Raw genomic sequence first — 22,358 nt, forward strand, 5'->3', positions numbered from 1 at the left:
AATATGGTGAAACCCCATCTCTCCTAAAAATACAAAAATTAGCTGGGGGTGGTAGCGCATGCCTGTAATCCCAGCTATTAAAGAGGCTGAGGCAGGAGAATCACTTGAACCCAGGAGGCAGAGGTTGCCGTGAGCCAAGATCACACCATGGCACTCCAACCTGGGCGACAGAGCAAGACTCCATCTCAAAATATATATATATGTATCTGCTGTTTATGTCAAACATGCTAGCTACGGCTACTGCTCTCTGTTCTCTTCCAACTGGGATTATTGACCCATGTGGATTTATACCAAGAATCACCGATTATCCAAACATAAATTATAACTTTCAAGAGGTATTTATTTGGATGGCCACCCACCTTTCACTGAGCCCTGCTGTTCTCTACCACCAGTCAAAAACCTGGCTTCGAATTCTTAACTCCACTCCTGAGTTACAATGGTTTTCTTCCTGAATTTTCTACTAATCTGGTACACTTTACTGGAATACCAGGTTTCTGTATATTCATCTATGTCTTCAAAAGCACCAATTAAAAAGCTCAAACTACTCAGTAATGAAATGTAATCATTAAATCATGCAAATATTGAACAGGATGAAGGTGATCAGTGTATAATTATAATATTGTTTGTAAAATCTCTTCTAGTTCTCACAGCAGCACAGTATTAATTACATTTAATATTAACCCAGAAATGTAGACATGTCTCTCCTATTCTAAGCTCTCAACAGATCCTGATAAGGCCTATTCTAATACAAATTTAACTATTAGCCACCTCTATATTTTCTGTGGTTTGACAGAAAAATAATACTAATTAATACATCAATGGTACCAAAATTTTGAATGGATAATAGGTAAGCTGCTTATTCTGCTAGATACCTAACAACACAGTGTAGTTTTTAGCTTAACATGAAATTTGTATGCTGTTGCTTTAAAGTGTGCTAAAAAAAGGATTTGGCATATTGTTTCAACAAATGTTGTGAATAACACTAAAAGTTCATTGCTTATATAACATTTTCCCCTTACTATGTTATAAAGGTATATTTCAAATGAGATTTGAATGTGTCCAGATATGTACAGAAAAGTTACTTTGAATTCTGAAGTAAATCCTATTTGCTTGTGCTCTATAACAGAGTAACCTACAATTTTTATAGTGACTAGTATGTGGTAAAGGAAACAAAAAAGCAAAACAAAAAAACTATCAATTGTCTCATCTTTCTAGTAGGTACGTTTTTAACGTGAATTCTGTTTCCCGATATTCAGAAATCAACTTTTCCATTATTCCAATTTTTCTCTGAATCGATTCCTTATCATATGTTCATTTAATTTTTTCTGAAACAAAATACTAGACAAAATGATAGACTAGGGAGGGAAATACAATAACATCAGTGATAAACCCTGCTATGGAAAGCTCTGAAGAATCACTTTACTGCAATCACTATAAAGCCAGACCAATGCCCTTGTCAGAGATTAAGAATTCCCTGAGTTAAGAAAGCAGAGAAAGAAAACTATGTATAACCAACTTTCAATATTCAAAAACTCCTAAGACAACATGGTCAACTTTGGCAAGGGAAATCTCCAATTTTACTGCAATTATTGACCTGATGTGTGTTATTCCAAGAAACTGAATGAAAAAGTGGAATAAGGATCCAGGTTTTATTAAAACAAAGTTTAAATGAGATGTACAAAAATGTAAAATGATGTCACTCTCACTAATTTTGTTTTAGAGATGTTACTTATCATTAAAAATGTTGCTTATGTTAACATTGTAATAAGTTTGTTATTTTTAATAAATTAATAAACACTTGCATTTCTGAGTTTAAATTTCTAATAGGGTAAATATCAATAGATACAATAACCCATAGATGCAAAAGCTCTCTGTGGCCTTTAAGTTTTAAGAATTTAAAAGGATCTAGTCAGGCGTGGTAGCTCACACCTGCAATCCCAGCACTTTAGGAAGCTGAGGTGGGCTAATCACTTGAGCTTAGGGGTTTGAGACCAGCCTGGGCAACATGGCCAAACCCCATGTCTACAAAAGAAAATATACAAAAATTAGCCAGGCATGGTGGCGGAGGTCACAATGGGAGGAGTTTGTGTCATTGCCCTCTAGTCTGGCCCAGAGAGCCAGACCCTGTCTCAAAAAGCAAATATATAAATGGGTCTAAAACTAGAAAGTTTGAGAACAACTGCCCTACAGAAATTACTATACATGTGCACGGGGAGACATTTTTGAAAAGTTCATTGCAGTCTGTCAGCAAATATTAACTAAATCTTAATAGACAGTATTAATAATATTTAAGCAAACAAAAAAAGGCAGGTCAAAGCTGTAGTAAGCCGTGCTGGCACCACTATACTCCAGTATCAAACACAGAATATTACATATTGTTTATGGACCACAGAGATTAATACTAAATTATCTGATTGCCTCTCCTGCAAGTGGGAGGAGGGTTGGGGTTGGAGGATAAAAGAAAGACTTTATATTTTTAAATTAAAAACACAAAATAAAAATGACTGTATATTCTTACTGTTTTATTTTCTCTGCACTATTTTTTTTTTTTTTTTTTTGAGACAGAGTCTCGCACTGTTGCCTGGGCTGTAGAGCAGTGGTGCATCGCAACCTCTGCTTCCCAGGTTCAAGTGACTCTCCTGCTTCAGCCTCGGAGTAGCTGGGATTACAGGTGCCTGCTGCCATCACGCCCAGCTAATTTTTTGTATTTTTAGTAGAGATGGGGTTTCACCATGTTGGCCAGGCTGGTCTCAAACTCCTGACCTCATGATTCACCCACCTTGGCCTCGCAAAGTGCTGAGATTACAGGCCACCGCCCCTTGCGTATTTCTGTACTTTTAGTGTCTTAAAATTGCAGATGACGCAAAAAAGTGGGAGGGGTAAGATATAATTCTTTAGGATTTAGGGAAGATGGATTAAAGACTAAAAACACAATCAATGGGTTAAAATATACAATCCGGCCGGTAATCCCAGCACTTTGGGCGGCTGAGGCAGGCAGATCACAAGGTCAAGGCCAACATGGTGAAATCCCATCTCTACTAAAAACACAAAAAATTAGCTGGGCATGGTGGCACGTGATGTAGTCCCTGCTACTTGGGAGGCTGAGGCAGGAGGATCACTTGAACTGGGAGGAAAAGGTTGCAGGAAGCCGATACTGTACCACTGCACTTCAGCCTGCTGACAGAGTGAGACTCTGTCTCAGAAAAAAACAAATTACAATCCATACTCTTTATTCTATTCCGTAAACTTTGACAGAATCTTCAAATTCAGAAATGTATGAACAACACAACAGATACAATTAAGTATCAGCCATAATTGATAACTCTCTTTTTAACTCATCTTTTCACCTTTCACAACACTTAATACAATGTCTTGCCATAAAAATTATCCAAATATTCTGTTAAATGGGTATCTTTAATAACCTCATCTTTCTTACCTTCCTTTCCTTCTGGGTTAGAGATGGATGTCTTTTACCTGTGCTTCTGATTTGTCCCATTTCTCTTATTCAAAATTCTGCTTCAAGTTAGCCATCCCCTCTTGTTGGTAGACTATGCTTTTCTATACTCTCTTCCTTGAAAATGCTAAAACCCTCTCCTCCCATCTAAAAGACTAGGGATTCAACACTACTAATTAAAGCTAAAACCTTATATATTACATAAACAAATGTACAGCCTATCACCAGTGCCTGGTACATTGTTAACTGCCCTTCCTTCTCCGATTCTTAAGCAATGTTTCCCTCTAAGTATAATCAAACCTCTAAAGACTGCTTTATACTAGCTACCTCTTATTTCCTTATCTCCCATCACCATTCAACCCTAAACTTCAAATCCTGTTATCCCCAAAAATTTCAGTGGCCAAGTCCCCTCATACTACACAAAACATTATCTTTGGGCAGCAATTAAATTGGAGAGATCCTTATTCAAATCCTAGTTCTGCCATTAATTAGTATGCCCTTGGGAGAATTAGCATTTATTATAATTTCTTGGAAAATCAGTTTCCTCATCTGTAATTAGACGTCTATGCAGAGTTGCGGGAAGGCAAATCTATTAAATTAGATATGTGTGTATATATAAAGTGTCTGACAGGCCACTATTGGTGTTATACTGTACTAATTCCTTTTTCTCCCCCTTTCGATTTTCCCCCACCTTTCCCATCTGAACTCCTGGATGTTTCCCTCTATCTCTTAGTTGCTTCCAACTGCTTGCCAAAAATTTTCACGATTGTTCCACAATTAACTCAAACTCAACCTGTTCAAAACTCAAACACATTTTCTTCTCTACTAAGCAGGCTTTTGATGATCTGTGTTAAGGGTATCATCACTCTCTCAGCCCTTAGGACGTGGGGACAAAAGGTGCTTATAAACCCATCAGATGCCAAGGTCCATGGATTCCTTTGGCCCACATCCTTTCCCTCTTCTCCATGCCCACTATACATTTGCGAAGTTCAGGTTTTACTTATCTTTCCTACCAAGTCTCTGCCTCCTACAACACATATCACTATGAACTAAACAGTTTTGATTATATTATCCCACTGCTTAAAACCTTCAATGTTTACCCACAGCCTAAATATGAAGTTCAGATTAGGCAAACATGAAACTTGTCAAGCCCAAACTACTTAACCATCCTTACTTTCCAGTAGCCTTCAGAATCAAAATACTCCCTTTTCAGCACTATTGCCCTTCAATCACTGCTTCCTACATCTTCTGAAATCCTAAAACTGGTAACACCTTCTCTTCCCAAGCCTTGACTGAATCTCCAATGGCTATGCCACACTACAATGGAAGGATCCCAAAGGAAGCTGTTCTACCACATATTAAAATTATTTGTCTAAGTCTTATGTCCTCTATTAGATTAGATTTTAACTTTTAGGTGACTGAGATCCTTGGTAGCCCTACACTATTCAGGACATAGCTGTGCAGGTGAGCAGGCACTCAAAAGTTTGCTAAGTGAAGATTAGACCTGAGAGGTTCAAGATTATGGGGAACGAATGTAAAACATTTCATGAATGGGGAGAAATAGTTGAGAAGCACCACAAATCAAGTAGGCATAAGAAGATTAATTTCAAAATCAGATTAATTTCTCCAGAAGTTTTAATTTAGCAGAAGAGAGCTGGCATTCTTTGCAGTTCATAAAGACTAGGAATAGAATTGAAATGAACTGTAAAATGAACAATGATAAGAAAATGCTCATTTTGCACATTTAAAAAGGTCAAATACCATTTCCCCCTTTCAAGGAGTCAATACCATTTCTAACTTTGGTTTTCCAAAATTAAAAATTACTGATGGTGCCTTTTCAGGATTAACAGAAAATACTTTGCTTAATAATGTGCCTGATGTCAACTTCCATAATGCCTGAATCAGAACACTTCTGATCTTAAGAATAAACTAAAAATCCTCCTCTTCTTTCATCAAAACATTCATTCTTCCGATTCTGAAATAAATTTAAAAAATACACATTCATTGTTGGGTGAAAAAATGTGTTTGAAATTTTTTAACTATTGTTACGCCATTTGTTTAAATTCTCATTCAACAATTATATGCAAGGCACCTGTTTTGATTGGGAAAGAAGGGGGAAAGAACAGAAACTTCCTGCCCTCATGGAGCCTGGAGCCAACATTCCAGTGAATTTACCTTCAGAAAACTATCAACTTCCAAACCTGAAATATCTGGAACATTATTACAAATTCCCTGGCGATCAAAAACTAGGACATATTACTTTTACTGTTTTGAAAATCATCACTACTGAACTTTTACAAGACACTGTCCAATAACAGTTGCAACTACTGCAGTTAGGGCATTGTATGTATCCATTAATTGAAGAAAGTCACTTTTAGAATAATTTATATGACAATAAGTTGTCTCAACTGCGTGTAATTGTAGAGTCCCATATATTATAGCACTGCAAATCTAAAGGAAAGTTACCGCAACAAATAAACCTACAAAATCTTTCTGTGAGATGCAGCACGTTTTCAACGCCATATCCACACATCTCCAACTACTACATCTGATTTTTCAACGCTGGTTATCCTTAGTATTTGGAAAGAGAAGGCAATACAACTCAACCCATGACAATAGTTCCCACTCTGTAACTTCATTTTAAATCATCAATGGTCAAGTCTCCTCCTACCAAATCGATTCTGACAAATAGGATGTATGGACTCTACACTCCAAAAGCAACACCTGGAAAGACGAGAGAAAACAACTAGAGAACTTTAAGGCTGCAGGCAGCTTTGTTCCCGGTTTGGGGACGTTTTCACATGTAAATGTCCTCGTAGAAGGGAGCCGAGGATTAACTACCTCGGGTGGGGGTGCGAGGGTAGGGAACTGGAGGACAACGCCAGCTTTCTAGTGGACTAAGGCGGGGCGAACACTCTTCTCTCCCATTCAACTTTTTAGGCGTCACGTTGGGGCCACAGAGCCTATAAGAGGGTTATGTTCACGACTTTAAATAATAACGAGCCATCCCCTCTTCATTAGCCCTACTTCCCAAGTGCGTGAATCCCGGAGAAGGGGGATGAACACCCTCTCCAACTCCTCCCGGACCTGGGATCAGAGTCCAGCCGTCGACGCGCCAAGGCCTGAGCAACAGGAGAGCTGAAGCCACCGCTCCGCCAGCCCCACTACCGGCAGATGCTCCCGCTCCCCCGCCCCCAACCCCACACGCCCGCCCGCGCTTCTTTCTTAGCCCCTTGCGGGCTCCTGGCACTGCGAACCCGACAACGGGGCTCGCGGAGCAAAGAGCGAGGGCGCCCGGACCCAAAAAGGGCCAAGTTAGAGGAAGGGACACCGACTTGGGCAGGGGGAAACCGCAAGGGGGCGAAGGGGGAAGCCCGAGGTCGCCCTCGGGGGTGGCCAGTGGGGGGAGGGGTGCGGGGTCAGTTCCCGTGCTCGCCTCGACCTCTCCCGGGCCACAGGCCCCGCTCCGCGCAGGCCCCACAGCCCCGGAACTGGGGCAGGAAGCGTCCCCACCCGGACCAAAGCTTTAAACCTCCGGCGGCGGGAGAATCGGGCCCCGGCTCCCACAGCAGGCCCGGCACCCCCCTGCCCCGAGCACCCCTCACCTCCTGGTTGAAGGCGTTGACGGCGTCCATGTTCGCGCTGCGGCGGCGGCGGCTGCGGCTGCTCCGGGCCCGCCGGTCACATAGACCTCGCGCCGCGGCGGAGCGAGGCCGGGAAACCGGCCGGGCCTAGTGGGGGTGGGAGGCGACGCGCGACGGAGCCCGAGGCCCGGGCAGGAAGAGGCTGCGGCCGAAGCGGCGAGGCGGGAGGCCGAGGCAGAGGCGGAGAGGTGGCGGGCCCCCTCTCAGTCCCGTTCGCAGGATGAGGAAAAGGAGGCGGCGGCGGCGCTGGGCTTCAACATATCCGTTGGGTGGTGACGGCTCCCCTCTGCGTCTCGCTGACACGACCCCCCGCGCCCTCACGCACTGGCCCGACCGGCGAGCGGGCGAGCCTCTCTCTCCCTCTCGCCAGCAGGATGGCGGCAGCGGCCCGAGTCCACGCCGCGCGGGGCACCCTGGGACAGCTCAGGCCTCCCGGCGCTTCCTGTGCCCGACGTCCGCTCCGCCCCGCCGCGCTTGCCCCGCCCTCTCCCCGCCTTGTCCCGCCCTGTTCCGCCTTATCCCGCCCCGCGCCGCCCAGCGTGCCTGGCTGCTGGCGCGTGACGCCGGGACGCCGGGCGTTTTCCCGCCGGCGGCGGCCGCGGGCGGGGGAGACGGCCTGGCACCGAGGCCAGGCCCGGGCGAAGGGAGCCGCAGAGCGCGGGATCCCAGGGCTGCGAGGGTGACCCGGAGCAAACCCTGGCTCACGCACGCTCCGCCCGACGTGGTGCTCCCGGGTGCGTCTCTGCGAGCAGTTCGGCCCTAACCGGCCCTGCAACCGACCAGGCCAGGCGGGCACGGAGCCGCTAGCTCTCCGCTGCCGCAAACAAAGGGCGCAGGATTTAACCTCGGCCTTTTGGGCGTGCCTTTGCAGGCCCTTGTGCGCTCTGCTGGGGGAAAAAAAAAGCTTGCTAGTGCCAGTGCAGCTGTGTGTCTGCTGTAGTTGTGCGGGTTAGTTCTGCGCTAGCTAAAACACCGAGGAAGACAGGCAGGCATTGGATATCCACGCAGGCCTCAAGGAACCCCTGTGCAGCCTTGTGCCACGAGAGGAGTGGATTCACTAACTTTGATGCTGATTCCTCAAACCGGGTTGTTTCATTTTTGGCCAAAACTCTTTATGCTGACACTTTCCTTGAGTACCTACTGTCTGCCTGGCGTTGGGGATTTAGAAATAAAAGATAATTGTTTTGCCTGAAAACACCACACTTTAGTGGAGAGGACAAGTGAGCAAATACTTATCAAAGCATGCTTAGTGTTAGGGCAGAGGCCCTGGGAAACAAGAAAGATGCGCCTCCGACCAGAAGGCCAGGAAGGTGTCGCAGAGGAAGTGGCACTCCAGCTACATCTGGAGGGAGGAGAGGCCTACAGAGCCTGATGAGGACTGCACCATCACCTCCCCTTAAGGAGGACCAGCTGGAGCTTAGGAGCAAGGTGGACTAAGAGAGGGGAGTGAGACCAGATCCTAAAGAACCTTTGCTCTTCCAGAGTTTGGATTTTGCTCCCCTAAGGCAGAGGGGAGCCCTTGAAAGGGGAAGGTGGAGTGATGGAGGCAGTGTGCTCTCAGAAGGTTGGTGCAAAAGTACTAAGAGTGGACAGGGAAAGAACGGCCCAGCCCCTGGGGATTAGTCCCCGGGGATAATGAGGGCTGAAAGTGGTGGCGATGGAGAAGGAAAGACAGCTGTTAAGGAAGTGGAGTGGAAGGGCTGAGGCACAATGACTGTGAGGTTACGAAATGGGGCGGTGGCTCACGCCTATAATCTTAGCTCTTTGGGAGGCCGAGGCGGGCAGATCACGAGGTCAAGAGATCGAGACCATCCTGGCCAACATGGTGAAACCCCGTCTCTACTAAGAAATACAGAAATTAGCTGGGTGTGGTGGTGTGTGCCTGTAGTCTCAGTTACTCGGGATGCCGAGGCAGGAGAATCGCTTGAACCCGGGAGGTGGAGGTTGCAGTGAGCCAAGATGGCACCACTGCACTCCAGCCTGGTGACAGAGCAAGACTCTGTCTCAAAAAAAAAAAAAAAAGAAAAAGAAAATGGAAAGGGGGTGTCAAGGAGGATGCTCAGAGTCTGACTTGATGAATGACATGGTTGGGGGGTTTATGAGTAAACTTGGGGGATTTTTGGGGAAGAAGGCATGGGATTGAGGGAAGACAGAATGATGGTTAACATTTCAGGGTCTACTGAAATGCTGTTCTGTGCTGTTTCGTTTAATCTTCGTAACAGGCTTCTGGGTGAGGTGGCTATTAGCAATGCCCTCATTTTATAGCTCAGGGAGTGAGTTAACTAACATGCCCAAGGTCACACAGCTGGATCATTTCCGTCTGGGGCCTGTGGAGTTTGAGCTGCCCCTGGGACCCGTAAGTGAGGATGTCTAGGAGGCAGTTGGGTAAACATGTGCAGAGTCAGGAGAGATGGCTGAGGTGATAGAGATCTTGGAGTAGCTAGTGCACAGCTAGTGGTGGAAGGAGCTGAAATAGATAAGGGGGAAAAAGCCCAGGCACACAGGTATGTAAAGGATAAGCTGGAGGTAAGAAGAGGTGAAGAAAGAGCTCTGAAGTGATCAGTTCTGTCTGGTGCTGAAAATGAAAGTCCAGTAAGGTAAGAATTGGAAAGTGTCTGAAGGATGCTACCTGCAGGGAGCTTGTCTTGCATATAGGCTGGAGTGGTGAGGGCAAAAACTAGACTGGTGTGTATTGAAGAGGGGAAGGCAGGCAGGAGAAAGTTTATAGAAACTTGGCTGTGAAGGCAAGTGGTGAGGACAACAGGAAAAAACCTGCAGGAGGAAGTGAGAGTGTTTGCTTGTGTGTTTTGTGTTGTTTTGAGATGAGACTGATGTACCCTTAATTACTTGTTAAAGGAACAAACAAAGTAGTTTGCAAATTTTATTTTCGGGTCAACCCATCTTCTACTTCATTACCACTCCCTATTACTACTTTTTAATCTTCCAACTGAACTAACATTATATTTTCCAAATCCATCTTGCTTATGTAAAAGCTGTCATCCGCAAGACCACTAACATTGCATTAGAAAGTATAGATGTGAGGCCGGGCGCGGTGGCCCATGCCTGTAATCCCAGCACTTTGGGAGGCCTAGGCAGGTGGATCACTTGAGGTCAAGGGTTCGAGACCAGATTGGCCAAAATGGTGGAACCAAAAATATAAAAAATGAGCCGGATGTGGTGGCACGTACCTGTAATCCCGGCTACTCTGGAGGCTGAGGCAGGATAATTGCTTGAACCCAGGAGGCGGAGGTTGCAGTGATCTGACGTCGTGCCACTGCACTCCAGCACTCCAGCCTGGGCGACAGAGCAAGACTCTATCTAAAAAAAAATAATAATACAGAGGTGAGTAGATTATTAGATCTCTGTTTCCTACCATTTTGGCATTTCTGGAGATCTACTGTCTACCAAATTCTGTCCAAGATCACCACACCATGTTTCCAGTCTATTGCCAGGGCACAACCCAGGTTTTGTCATTCCCTAGACACATCTGGGAATTGACATGGCTGGGCCTTTGCTCTCATAGAAAACCCCTCTCTGCTCATCTATGGAGGCAGGCCCATTTAGCATCTAGTTGAGATTCAGATGTCCCTGCCTTTTCATTCATTAACCAGGTATTGTCCATGTATTTTGTGCCAGGCACTATGTGGAAAAGCTTGCCCTCTCTGCTTTCAGCCAGTCTTGGCATCTTCCATGATATGCTTCTATGATTCCACCATAGCACCTCTTACCTTGTATTGCTATTATCTGAAAAAGAAAAAAAGTCTGCATTATTCTGACACGATGTGCCCCCACCCTGCCTCTACTTGTTTCTGCAGTGTAGATCCCTTCACAAAGCCAAATGGGATCCCCCTTCCCCAATTCATACAAGCAATCTGCTTTCCTCCTGTGAGTCAGGAAAATAGATTTGGCTAATGAAGTCGACTTCCTGGGCTCAAATGATCCTTCCATGTCAGCCTCCCAAATAGCTGGAACTACAGGTACAAGCCCCATGCCCAGCTAATCTTCCAACGTTGCCTAGCTGGTCTCAAACTCCTGGGCCCAAGCAATTCTTGCATCTCAGCCTCCCAGAGTTCTGGGATTACAGGCATGAGCCATCACACCTGGCCTAATTTTTAAATTTGTTTGTGGACGGGGTCTTCCTATGTTGCCCAGGCTGGTCTTCAACTCTTGTTCTTAAGCGATCCTCCTGCCTCGTCCTCCCAAAGTGTTGGAAATATGGGTGTGAATGTGAGCCATGGCACCCAGCCTTGTAAATTAATTCTCTCTATGCCATATCCTTTTGGAGCAAGCATAAGCTGGCTGTATTATATGAGACTTCTTTCTCCTTGGTCTGTTTCTTCTCTGGCCAGCTCCTAAATTCAAGTCATTTGTCAGATATGTGTATTGTAAATATTTCCTCCCAGTCTGTGGCTTACCTTTTCATGGCCTTGCCTCCTCCTCTCTCTGAAGCTTTCCCTGACATTTCTGTGATTCTTCTTCCTCCTCACTTCGGGATATAACTGAACTCTCTCCTGATTTAAAACTGCATTTCAGCTGTCCACTGTGGAATTCCACATGTGTATCCCTCCATTCCCAAGGGCCCCACCTGACTCCTTTTTGTGCCTTCCTCTGTCTTCACGCCCTTTATGCTATTGGGGCCAAAACAGGGGAATGAACTGCGTGGAAAGCAGGAACTCCAAGAAGGAAGAGTTCAATAGCAATTGGGCAATGGGATTTTAGGGAATTTTCATTTTCTTCCTAATTTTTCAGTATTTTTCATACTCCCCACAGAAGGCACGTATCACTTTTTTTTTTTTTTTTTTTTTTTGAGACAGTGTCTCACTCTGTCACCCAGGCTGGAGTGCAGTGGCATGATCTCAGGTCACTGCAATCTCCACCTCCTGGGTTCAAGCTATTGTCCTGCCTCAACCTCCAGAGCAGCTGGGTTTACAGGCACCTGCCATCATGCCCGGCTAAGTTTTTATTTTTTATTTATTTTTATTTTTAGTAGAGACAGGGTTTTGCCATGTTGGCCAGGCTGATCTTGAACTCCTGACCTCAGGTGATTCACCCACCTCAGCCTCTCAAAGTTCTGGGATTGCAGGCATGAGCCACTGTGCCAGACCAGTTTTATTGTCAGAAAGAGTAAGTTCCTTAAAAGAAAAGAAAATATGCAAGTAAGTGTGCAGCAAACCTAAAATGTTCTGGATTCTATGATTGTAACAGTGAGCATATGAGTAAATAATGAAGGAAAACCATTTCTTTTTGTCACTTCCTATCTTACTTAGGAATAGGAATCCAAGATTCTTTTTTCAAAATGGAAAGTATTAAAAACCAGTCTCATCTGAAGTGAAATGTCACCTTTTAGGACTAGGCCTCCCCAATCCAACATTTGTTCTTTCATTCATTCACCAAATAAATATGTACATCTCTTGTGCATAGGCACTGTGCTAGGTGTGTGCAATACCATGATAAGCCCAAACACAGATAAGTTTCTTCCTTGAGGAACTATCCCTTCAGGGTCTGGCATCTTGCCCCGATGTTGAGCATTTTACATATGTATATTGGCCACATGTATACTTTTTTTAGTAAAGTGTTCAAATGGTTTACCCTTTAAAAAAATGGATCATTGGCTGGGCGCGGTGGCTCATGCCTGTAATCCCAGCACTTTGGGAGGCCAAGACGGGCAGATCAAAAGGTCAGGAGATCAAGGCCATCCGGGCTAACATGGTGAAACCCCATCTCTACTAAAAATATTAAAATAAAAATTAGCCAGGCATGGTTGCAGGTGCCTGTAGTCCTGGCTACTCGGAAGGCTGAGGCAGAAGAATCACTTGAACCTGGGAGGTGGAGGTTGCAGTGAGCCAAGGTTGAGTAAGTTCCCTTCTGTTAGTTCCCTGAGAGTATTTTTATTCTTTTAAATCACAAATGGGTGTTGGATTTTGTCAGATGCTGATGCCATATTCATTGAGATGATTATCTGACTTTGTCTATTTTATACTGTTAATATAAAGAATTACTGTGATTGGTTTTTAAATGTGAAACCAACCTGGCTTTCCTGTAATAAAATCCACTTGGTTTTGGGATATTACTTTTTTTATATGTTGCTGGATTCAATTTGCAAAGATTCTGTCAAAATATTTCCTTCTATGTTCATGAGTGGTATTGGTGGTCTATGTTTCTCTTTTCTTGTAATGGTTTTGGTGCTGGGATAGCTTACACTCATCAAATTATTTGAGAAGTGCTTCTTTCCTCTTCTGTTGCCTTTTTTTTTTTAGGCTGAGTTTCACTCTTGTCACCTGGCGGGAGTGCAGTGGCGCCATCTCGACTCACTGCAACCTCCGCCTCCTGAGTTCAAGTGATTCTCCTGCCGCAGCCTTCTGAGTAGCTGGGATTACAAGCAGCCACCACCACACGCAGCTAATTTTTGTATTTTTAGTAGACATGAGGTTTCACCATGTTGGCTAGGCTGGTCTCGAACTCCTGACCTCAGGTGATCCACCAGCTTTAGCTCCCCAAAGGGCTGGGATTATAGGCATGAACCACTGCACCTGACCTCCTTCTCTATTTTCTAAAATAGCTTGTGTAGAATTGATATTATTTGTTTCTTTTTTTTTTCCTAGAGAACCCTAAACAGATTTTGGTAGATATTATTTATTTCTTAAGGTTTGTTAGAATTCACCAGTTAAGTCACTTGGGCATAAAGTTTTCTTTATCAGTGGGTTTTATATTAATAATTCAATTTTTAAAATGGATATAGTGCTATTCATGTATTCTGTTTCTCAAGTGAGTTCTGATAATCTATTTTTTCAGAAAATTATCATTTAAAGCTTGTCAGTTTATTGGTATAAAGTTTTTCATGATATTCTCTTATTAACCTTTCAATGTCTGCAATGGTATTTCCTCTTTCATTCCTGATAGTGGTAATTTGTGTCTTGTTTTCTTGTTCAGTCAAGTTAGAGATTCGTCTATTTTGTTGCTTTCTTTTTTTTTTTTGAGACGGAGTTTCACTGATGTTACCCAGGCTGGAGTGCAATGGCGCNGCTCCTGGTGGAGAATTGTTTTAATGCATCATTGTGTGTATATCTCTGGCCTGCAGACCTGCAGGTTCCTCCGGGTGCTGTTGGCAGGGGGCTAATGATTTCAGCAGCAACAACAAAAGCTGTCAAGTCATGCTAACCAGGACTTCTTTCCCCCACGCCTATCAGTATGAAAGACATAAAAAAAAGAAAGACAAAAAATGGACTTAGTGCCTGATTAAGAATGTGGCACATAGAGTGATTTAGGCAGCCACAGACTTGTGCATTCTTCTACCAATACCTTTCCGTTTTTTGAAGGCCTTGCCACAAGCATCTCTTCTATCAGAAAGCCTTGATTCGTCTCATCTCAAAGACCAGCTCTCAGAGCAGCTTTAAAACCACTATCATTTGCAAATCGAATCTCACCCTCTTCTGATCTCATTTCTATCTTGCAGTGTATTTCTGCAGCCTTTGTGTAGAAAATTCCTACTCCTTTCGATAAATGTGTAGCTTTCTTTCTGGAATGTGAAGTCATTTCCACGTGGGTATGTTCTCTTTCTCTAGCGTGGTGCTGCGAACTGGGATTGCGCCATTGCACTCCAGCCTGGGCAATGCAGCAAGACACTGTCTCACAAAAACATCTAGCAGCCATGTCTTCATCCTTATCATATTTAATTATTCAGTACCACTCAGCACAGTGATCTCTCTCTCCTTAAAAAATGCTTTTTGCAGCAAATCAGACAGAGCCAATTTGGGAATTATGAAGAGATGAAGTCAAACCTCCACTTGCCCCCTCACTAGCTATCTGACTTCACTTCTTGGGGTGTCACTTGCATCTGTAAGTGGGGATGATAATGATGATAATCATAATAACAGAATAAATGTAAGTAATGTTTCCTGAGCCACTAGTCATAATATATGCTCAATATAAATGAGGGTTTTTCATCTGTTTTGCTCATTGCTGTATGGCCAGAGATAGAACAGAGCCTGGCACGATGTCACCAAATATTTTTTGAATAAATGAATTAATGAACTGTTTCGCATCCTTGTCTAATCTTAAGATGCCTCACCATCCTCCCTGGAAGAGACTCCAAGGTCAACCTTGACTCTCATATTATGTGTCTAGAATTCCTCAAATTGCTTAGTTTCCATATTATTCAAGGATCCTAAAGATGCAAGTGACAGAACTCCAACTCAAACCAGTTAATGCAAAACAAGGAATGTATTGGGTCTTCTGAGTCTACCTAACTTCAGGCATGGCTGGATCCAAGTGCTCAAAGACTGCTTCTTTCCCAAGAGTCTAACTTGGAAGGCTGTGTCTGATTGGTCAGGATTGGGTCATGTGTCCAATCACTATTCGGACTGCCAAGTCCAAATCTAGTAGCTGTAGCCTGGCATGGTAGCTCATACCTGTAACCCCAGCACTTTGGGAGGCCAAGGCAGGAGGATTACTTGAGGCCAGGAGTTCAAGACCAGCCTGGGCAACACAGTCTGAATGGCCAAGCCTGGGTCATGTATTTTCTACTAGAAATGAAGGAAGGAATGGTCCCCAAAGGTCCCTGGTACTAGAAGAAGAGAAATAGATGCTGGATAGGCAATAACAAAGATTGAGAGAGGCTCCTCCAGACTCACCAGTCTATACTCCCTCCTGCACACTCGCCAGGTTAATGCTATAAATAGCAGACATGATCAAGTTATTTCTTCCTGTGCTCAAGCACCTTCACTGTCTCCCTACTGCTGACTAAAGTAATTATAGTTTGCCCAGTGTGGCATGGAAAGTCCTTTGCAATATGATACCTGTCTTCTCCTGGCTGAGGGATCAGTGAGAAAGCTGTTCTAAGAATCCAGACACGTGATGGTGAGGCACAGAGTCTGGACAGCAAGAACGGGATGCAGATGTGGGTTTCAGAGAAATCCGTAATTTCACTGAAACTGCTTTCATCGAGGTCAAGAATTTGGACTGTGGCCTGGCATGGTGGCTCACACCTGTAATCCCAGCACCTTGGGAGGACAAGGTGGGAGAATTGCTTGAGGTCAGGAGTTCAAGACCAGCCTGGGCAACATAGTCTCTGAAAACTTAATTTAAAAAAAAGTTAGCCAGGCATGGTGGCATGCAACTCCAGTCCCAGCTATTTGAGAGGCTGATGTGGAAGGATCACTTGAGCCTGGGAGGTCGAGGCTGCAGTGAACTGTGATTATACCAGTGCACTGTAGCTGGGCAACACAGCAAGACCCTGTCTACTAAAAATGTAAACATTTGCCTGGGCATGATGGCTCACGCCTGTAATCCCAGCACTTTGGGAGGCTGAGACAGGTGGATCACTTGAAGGTTGGAGTTTGAGACCAGCTTGGCCAACATGATGAAACCCTGTCTCTACTAAAAATACAAAAATTAGTTGGGCGTGGTGGTGCATGCCTGTAATCCCAGCTACTTGGGAGGCTGACACAGGAGAATCACTTGAACCCAGGAGGTAGAGATTGTGGAGAGCCAAGATTGTGCCACTGCACTCCAGGCTGGCTGACAGAGCGAGACTCCATATAAAAAAAAAAAATTTTTTTTTTTAGTGCACATCTGCTGTCAGTGAAACCTCTCTGTTTTTGTTGATCTGAAAAAGTCTATATTTTACCTTAAATTCTGAAATAAATTTTCTGTGTGTATAGAATTCTATGTTTATAGGATTCGCCTCCTTCCTAGCACTTTAAAATGTGTTATTCCATTGTTTCCTGGCTTACACAGTTTCTCATGAGAAATATGTGAAATAATTCTTATATTTTAAAATAATTGCCTTTTGTCCAATGTCTGAAAACTGTTATTTCCTGTATATTTTCCAGTTTTCTGGTTTGTTTCTTTTTTCATGGTGAAATGGTAATTCTGCATCCTGTTACTACCTCATGATGAGAGACAGAGTTCCCAGAAGTTTTTAATTGTTATGGAGTAAAATTTATTAGTTTTTTTCTTCTATACTTACAGCCTGTGTGTGTGTGTGTGTGTGTGTGTGTGTGTGTGTGTGTGTCTGTGTTGTTTGTTTGTGTTGTTTTGTTTTGAGATAAAGTCTCGCTCTTTGCCAGGCTGGAGTGCAGTGGCATGATCTTGGCTCACTGCAACCTCTTCCTCCTGGGTTCAAGCAATTCTCCTGTCTCAGCCTCCCAAGTAGCTGAGACTACAAGCGCATGTCACCATGCCCAGCTAATTTTTGTGTTTTTAGTAGAGATGGAGTTTCACCATGTTGGCCAGGATGGTTTCGATCTCGACCTCATGATCTGCCTTCCTTGGCCTCCCAAAGTGCTGGCACTACCAGCATGAGCCACTGTGCCCAGCCAGCCTTTTTGTGTTCTAAGAATCTCTGCCTGTCCTAAGATTATGAGACTATCCTCTATGTTTCTTTTAAAAGCTTTATAGTTTTAGTGCTCAGATTTAGGTCTATTGCCTATCTCAAGTAAATTTTTTGTATGTGTGTGAGACAGGAATAAAGGTTTATTTTTTAAAAAGTTAATTCATCCTCCTTTATTGAAAAGCTTTCTTCCCTCCATTGAATTGCACTGGAACTTTTGTCAAAAATTAAGTGGCTACATATATGTGGGCCTGTTTCTGACCTCATCATTCTCTTCCTTTCATCACTAATACCACACTGTCTTGATTGCTGTAACTTTATAGTAAGTTTTGAAATCAGGAAGTATAAGTCTTCCAACTTAGCCCTTCTTTGAGATTATCTTGCCACAAGGACCCCAGTGGGGCAGTAATTTTTAAAACTCCTCAGGTGATTCCAATGTGTAGCCAAGGTTAAGAAGTACTGTCTTAGGGGTTGAGGAGGCCTAGACTGGTCCCGCTGGGTTTGTGGTTTTGTGGTTTTGTGTTTTCAACACATTTCCCTCAGGACAGCATGTTTCTAGTCTATTTGCTTCTTAACAATTTCATGTGTAAGTAACCACATCCAAGGGCTTTGTAGAGAAATGGTCTTTAAGCCTAAGAATTCTTGCCTACAAGCTGCTGGTCATTGTGCACTGTCCAGTCCCCTCTCCCGTGGTCCAGTGGCCATTGCATGAGACAATTTGATAGAAAAGAGTTACATGGGGAATGCTACCCTTAGTCACCTCTTTGGTGCCTAAGTGCCCAAACTCCTGTGCTTACAGTCACTTTCCTGTGTCCCTTGTATTAGCTTCAACTGAAGGAGAGGAAAAATTGCCTTTGTTAACCTGGCCACGCTTAAAATAATGGGACTCTCTGTTAAGTTGGATTGGAGAAGAACGTCACATTTGGTAAAACTGATTTTTCCCTCACTCATCTCTCAAACCAGGTGTCTCTAAGTTAAGGTCTCATGTCTTGATACAACTAGGGTATAAGATAAGCTGCTGAAACAAAAGGACCCCCCACTCCCTAACACAAATATTGTGTTTTTATAAGTTTATTTCTCTTTCATGTAATGCTCCAGAAGTGAGCAGTTCAAAGTTAGTGAGATGATTCTGCCATCCCCAACATATGAACTCCAGGGTCACTCTGCCATTTATCATGATTTTCTAGCCACTAGGATGGAGAAAGAAGAAGTAGAAGGCATGTAGTTTCCATTTTAGGATGTTACATACTTCCTACATACATCCCATTGGTCAGAGCTTGGTCACAGGGCCATGCAAGCTGTAGGGGAGGAGAGAAAATATATTTTTGGACTGGGTGACCATGTATCTTGCTGAACCTCAGAAAACTTCTATTATTAAAGGGAATTAAGTCTGAATGATATGGGAGGAAAATTATTAATCTTCACCATGGCTCTCTTTTGCTGAGAGCCTGATAAGATTTGGCTGCATCCCCACCCAAATCTCATCTTGAATCATAGCTCCTATAATTCCCATGTGTTGTGGGAGGGACCCAGCGGGAGATAATTGAATCATGGGGATGGGTCTTTCCCATGCTATTCTTGTGATAATGAATAAGTCTTACAAGATCTGATGGTTTTATATGTACAGGTTCTCTTCTCTTGTCTGCCACCATGTGAGATGTGCCTTTTACCTTCTGCCATCATTGTGAAGCCTCCTCAACCACATGGACCTGAGTCCATTAAACTTCTTTCTTCTGTAAATTGTCCAGTCTTGGGTATTACTTTATCAGCAGTATTATAACAGACTAATACAGAGCCATAACAATGAATAAAAAGATCAACATTCTATAATTTCATACCATTCCTCCCAATATTGCAGCATATTGAGTTGGCCACTTTTTACCTAAATATTTTGCGATCATCAAATTACTGACCTGGAATAATTTAATCTCACTGCCTTCTGTCCTACCTCTTCTGCTCAGCCAATTAATATTTTAGAGTCTATTCCTGATAGACTTTAAGCCCACTTCAAAACATAAAATTCCATCTCAAGTAGGAATGTTTATGGCTGCAAGTAAAGAAAATATCAAGAGCTTAAAAAGGGGTTTATTTTTCTCATTACATAAAAAGTCTAGAATAGGATGTTGGCTTTTTGACTTCTTTGTCACGTTGTGGTTACAAGATGATTGCTGTAGTTCCAGGCATTGTATCTATGTCAAAGCGTGAATCAGGAGAGAGGATGGTATCTGCTGGGTCTGCTCCTTATGTAAAGAAAGGAGGTTATTCCACCAAGATCATGCCATTGCACTCCAGCCTGGGCAACAGAGCAACTCTCTGTCTCAAATAATAATAAAAAAATAAAAATAAAATAATAAAAATTTGAAAATTAGAAAGGGGGCTATTCCAGAAATGTTTCCCCACAGGTCTCCTTACCTCTTTATTGACAAGAACTGAGCCTCGTGCTCATTCCTAAATCAACGGAAAGAAGAAAGGGATTGGATGAACACCAGTCAGGATTCATCTGCTAAGGCTAGAAAATGAGCAACTTTCCTTTAGAACAAGGGGTCTTTGCCTCCTATCTGAACAAGTAAGTTCTGTTAGCAAGGAAGAATGGAGAAGAAGAGAGCTAAGGTATGGCTACTGAGTGAGAATAAGGACTAATGGCCACACAGATAGGACACTGAGTGTGAGTGTGGACTGCGTGATTGTGTAAGCACACAGGAAATGTGGAAGGATGCATACTCATTGTTAGCACACACCATATCACAGTGGGAAAAGGGGCATGAACGCAGGTGAAAGTGGGAGGGGAAGCAAGCAAAACTGAGAAGAAAATGTGGCCTAAAAATATGCAGGTCACATATTTGCATTTATGTCCAATTATATACTTATGTGACTATCCATATAAATCAGAAAAATTTTAAAAATCCCAATCCCATTTAAAATACAAGTAATTTTTTACGCTATATCAGTACCCTGGCTGAGCCCCTGCATTCAAGCAAAAAACTAAATCAGTGAATGATGAGTAAATGAATAAGTGAATAAGTCCATGGCAGCTGCAATAAATATCCCATTGCCATCGCATTAAGATCATGCATGCCACCAGCTTGAGGGACAGCCACTCTGCACTCACTCCCTAGTGTAGTTTTTATATACACATACATATATATATATATATATTATTGTGCTTTAGGTTCTGGGGTACATGTGCAGATCATGCAGGATTGTTAGTCCGTTTCACTCACTTTATGTTTTTAGCACCTGGAACAGTGCTTGGCACATAGTTGATACTAAATAAATATTTGTTGAGGGAATGACAGAATAGAGCAGAAGGAATTAAAACATTATGCCAATTCCTTTTACTTTTATATACAAACCAGACGCTCCCAAAAGAGCAGAACAGTGGATAAACTATCCCATTTCCTTATCTCTACACAACCGAAATGATATAAAAACCACACCACTTCCTTTTGCTCACTTCCATCTCTGACCTGTGTCAAGATCTCGTGAGGAAAAGTTTCCACTGTTTTCGGGAATATCCTCAAGTTCGAGATATAAATTAAAAGGGCGTAAGAAAGGCTTGTATAAGTAAACACCACATCCCCAAATCTAAAATACCGCTTAAGGCAAACAATGGTTTGGGTTATGCTTTTCCAGTACCACATGTTATACCAAGTTAAATAATTATGGAAATAATTACAGACAAAAAGAAAATGCAGTCTTTCTTTGGTACAATGTGGTCTGACAAAGGGAACTTCAAAGCACATTCTAAACTCAACTGCAATCTTTCAGTACGCAGACAACACACTAAAGGTTCAAAGGTAGTACGTGTATGTAAATTTAAGTCTCCAACTGCCCTGAATAAGGGAAGAAGGTGTTAAAATAGATTTTTAACAATTCTTCCCTAACTACCATGACCCAAAAACAACAGAATAGGCAAGTAAAACCTTACAAACCCACAGGTTTAAGAAAGAACTCCCTCAAGATGACAGATTCCTGCTGTATGCAGGAAGCTGAAAGGAAAACAAGGACAAGTAAATGTCAAATCCATTTTGTGCCATAGAACTTCTTATAACACTCTAACCATTTTAACCTGAAAAGATGTTATGACGCAGAATAAAGAAAATGAAGTTTGTTTTCATTCACAAGGGGGCAAACTCTTCCTAGGCTCCCAAGTTCTTGAGCTTCATGTGCATACAGCAACACCCACCTATGAGTACGAACACGTGGTGTTTGATTTTCTGTTCTTGTGTCAGTTTGCTGAGAATGATGGTTTCAGATTCATCCATGTCCCTACAAAGGACACAAACTCATTGATTTTTGACTGTATAGTATTCCATGATGTATATGTGCCATATTTTCCTTGTCCAGTCTATCATTGATGGGCATTTGGGTTGGTTCCAGATCTTTGCTATTGTGAACAGTGCTGCAATGAACATACATGTGCATGTGTCTTTATAAGAGAACGATTTATAATTCTTTGGATATATACCCAGTAATGGGATTGCTGGGTCAAATGGAATTTCTATTTCTAGGTACTTGAGGTATTGCCACACTGTCTTCCACAATGGTCGAACTAATTTACACTCCCACCAACAGTGTAAAAGTGTTCCTATTTCTCCACATCCTCTTCAGCATCTGTTGTCTCCTGATTTTTTAATGATCACCATTCTAAGTGGCTTGAGATGGTATCTCAATGTGGTTTCGATTTGCATTTCTCTAATGACCAGTGATGATGAGCATTTTTTTTAATGTTTGTTGGCCTCGTATATGTCTCCTTTTGAAAAGTGTCTGTTCATGTCCTTCACCCACTTTTGAATGGGTTTGCTTGTTTTTTTCTTGTAAATCTGTTGTAGTTCTTTGTAGGTTCTGGATATTAGCCCTTTGTCAGATGGGTAGATTGCAACAATTTTTTTTCCCATTCTGTTGGTTGCCAGTTCACTCTAATGATTGC

At 43.0% G+C, this 22,358-nt stretch overlaps 1 protein-coding gene and 1 long non-coding RNA gene across 3 annotated transcripts in view; both read right to left on the minus strand.

The window, feature by feature from the left end:
• The window catches only part of SCAF4 (SR-related CTD associated factor 4), a 64,537-nt gene extending 57,024 nt beyond the window's left edge, over positions 1-7,513 (minus strand). The window contains exon 1 of one of the 2 annotated variants that reach the window (XM_017517170.1): positions 7,060-7,513. In XM_017517170.1, coding sequence (XP_017372659.1) covers positions 7,060-7,089 — 30 coding nt within the window. In that variant the 5' untranslated portion in view covers positions 7,090-7,513. The remainder of the gene's footprint in view (positions 1-7,059) is intronic. The other variant, XM_017517169.1, reaches the window with a different exon arrangement.
• A 14,551-nt stretch (positions 7,514-22,064) lies between these two features.
• The window catches only part of LOC108295118, a 10,752-nt gene continuing 10,458 nt past the window's right edge, over positions 22,065-22,358 (minus strand). Inside the window, exon 3 of the long non-coding RNA XR_001821286.2 lies at positions 22,065-22,075. This is a non-coding gene — a long non-coding RNA (uncharacterized LOC108295118). The remainder of the gene's footprint in view (positions 22,076-22,358) is intronic.

This window comes from Cebus imitator, unplaced genomic scaffold (genome assembly GCF_001604975.1).
Source record: "Cebus imitator isolate Cc_AM_T3 unplaced genomic scaffold, Cebus_imitator-1.0 Scaffold621, whole genome shotgun sequence".
In the NCBI taxonomy this organism is placed as follows: Eukaryota; Metazoa; Chordata; class Mammalia; order Primates; family Cebidae; genus Cebus; species Cebus imitator.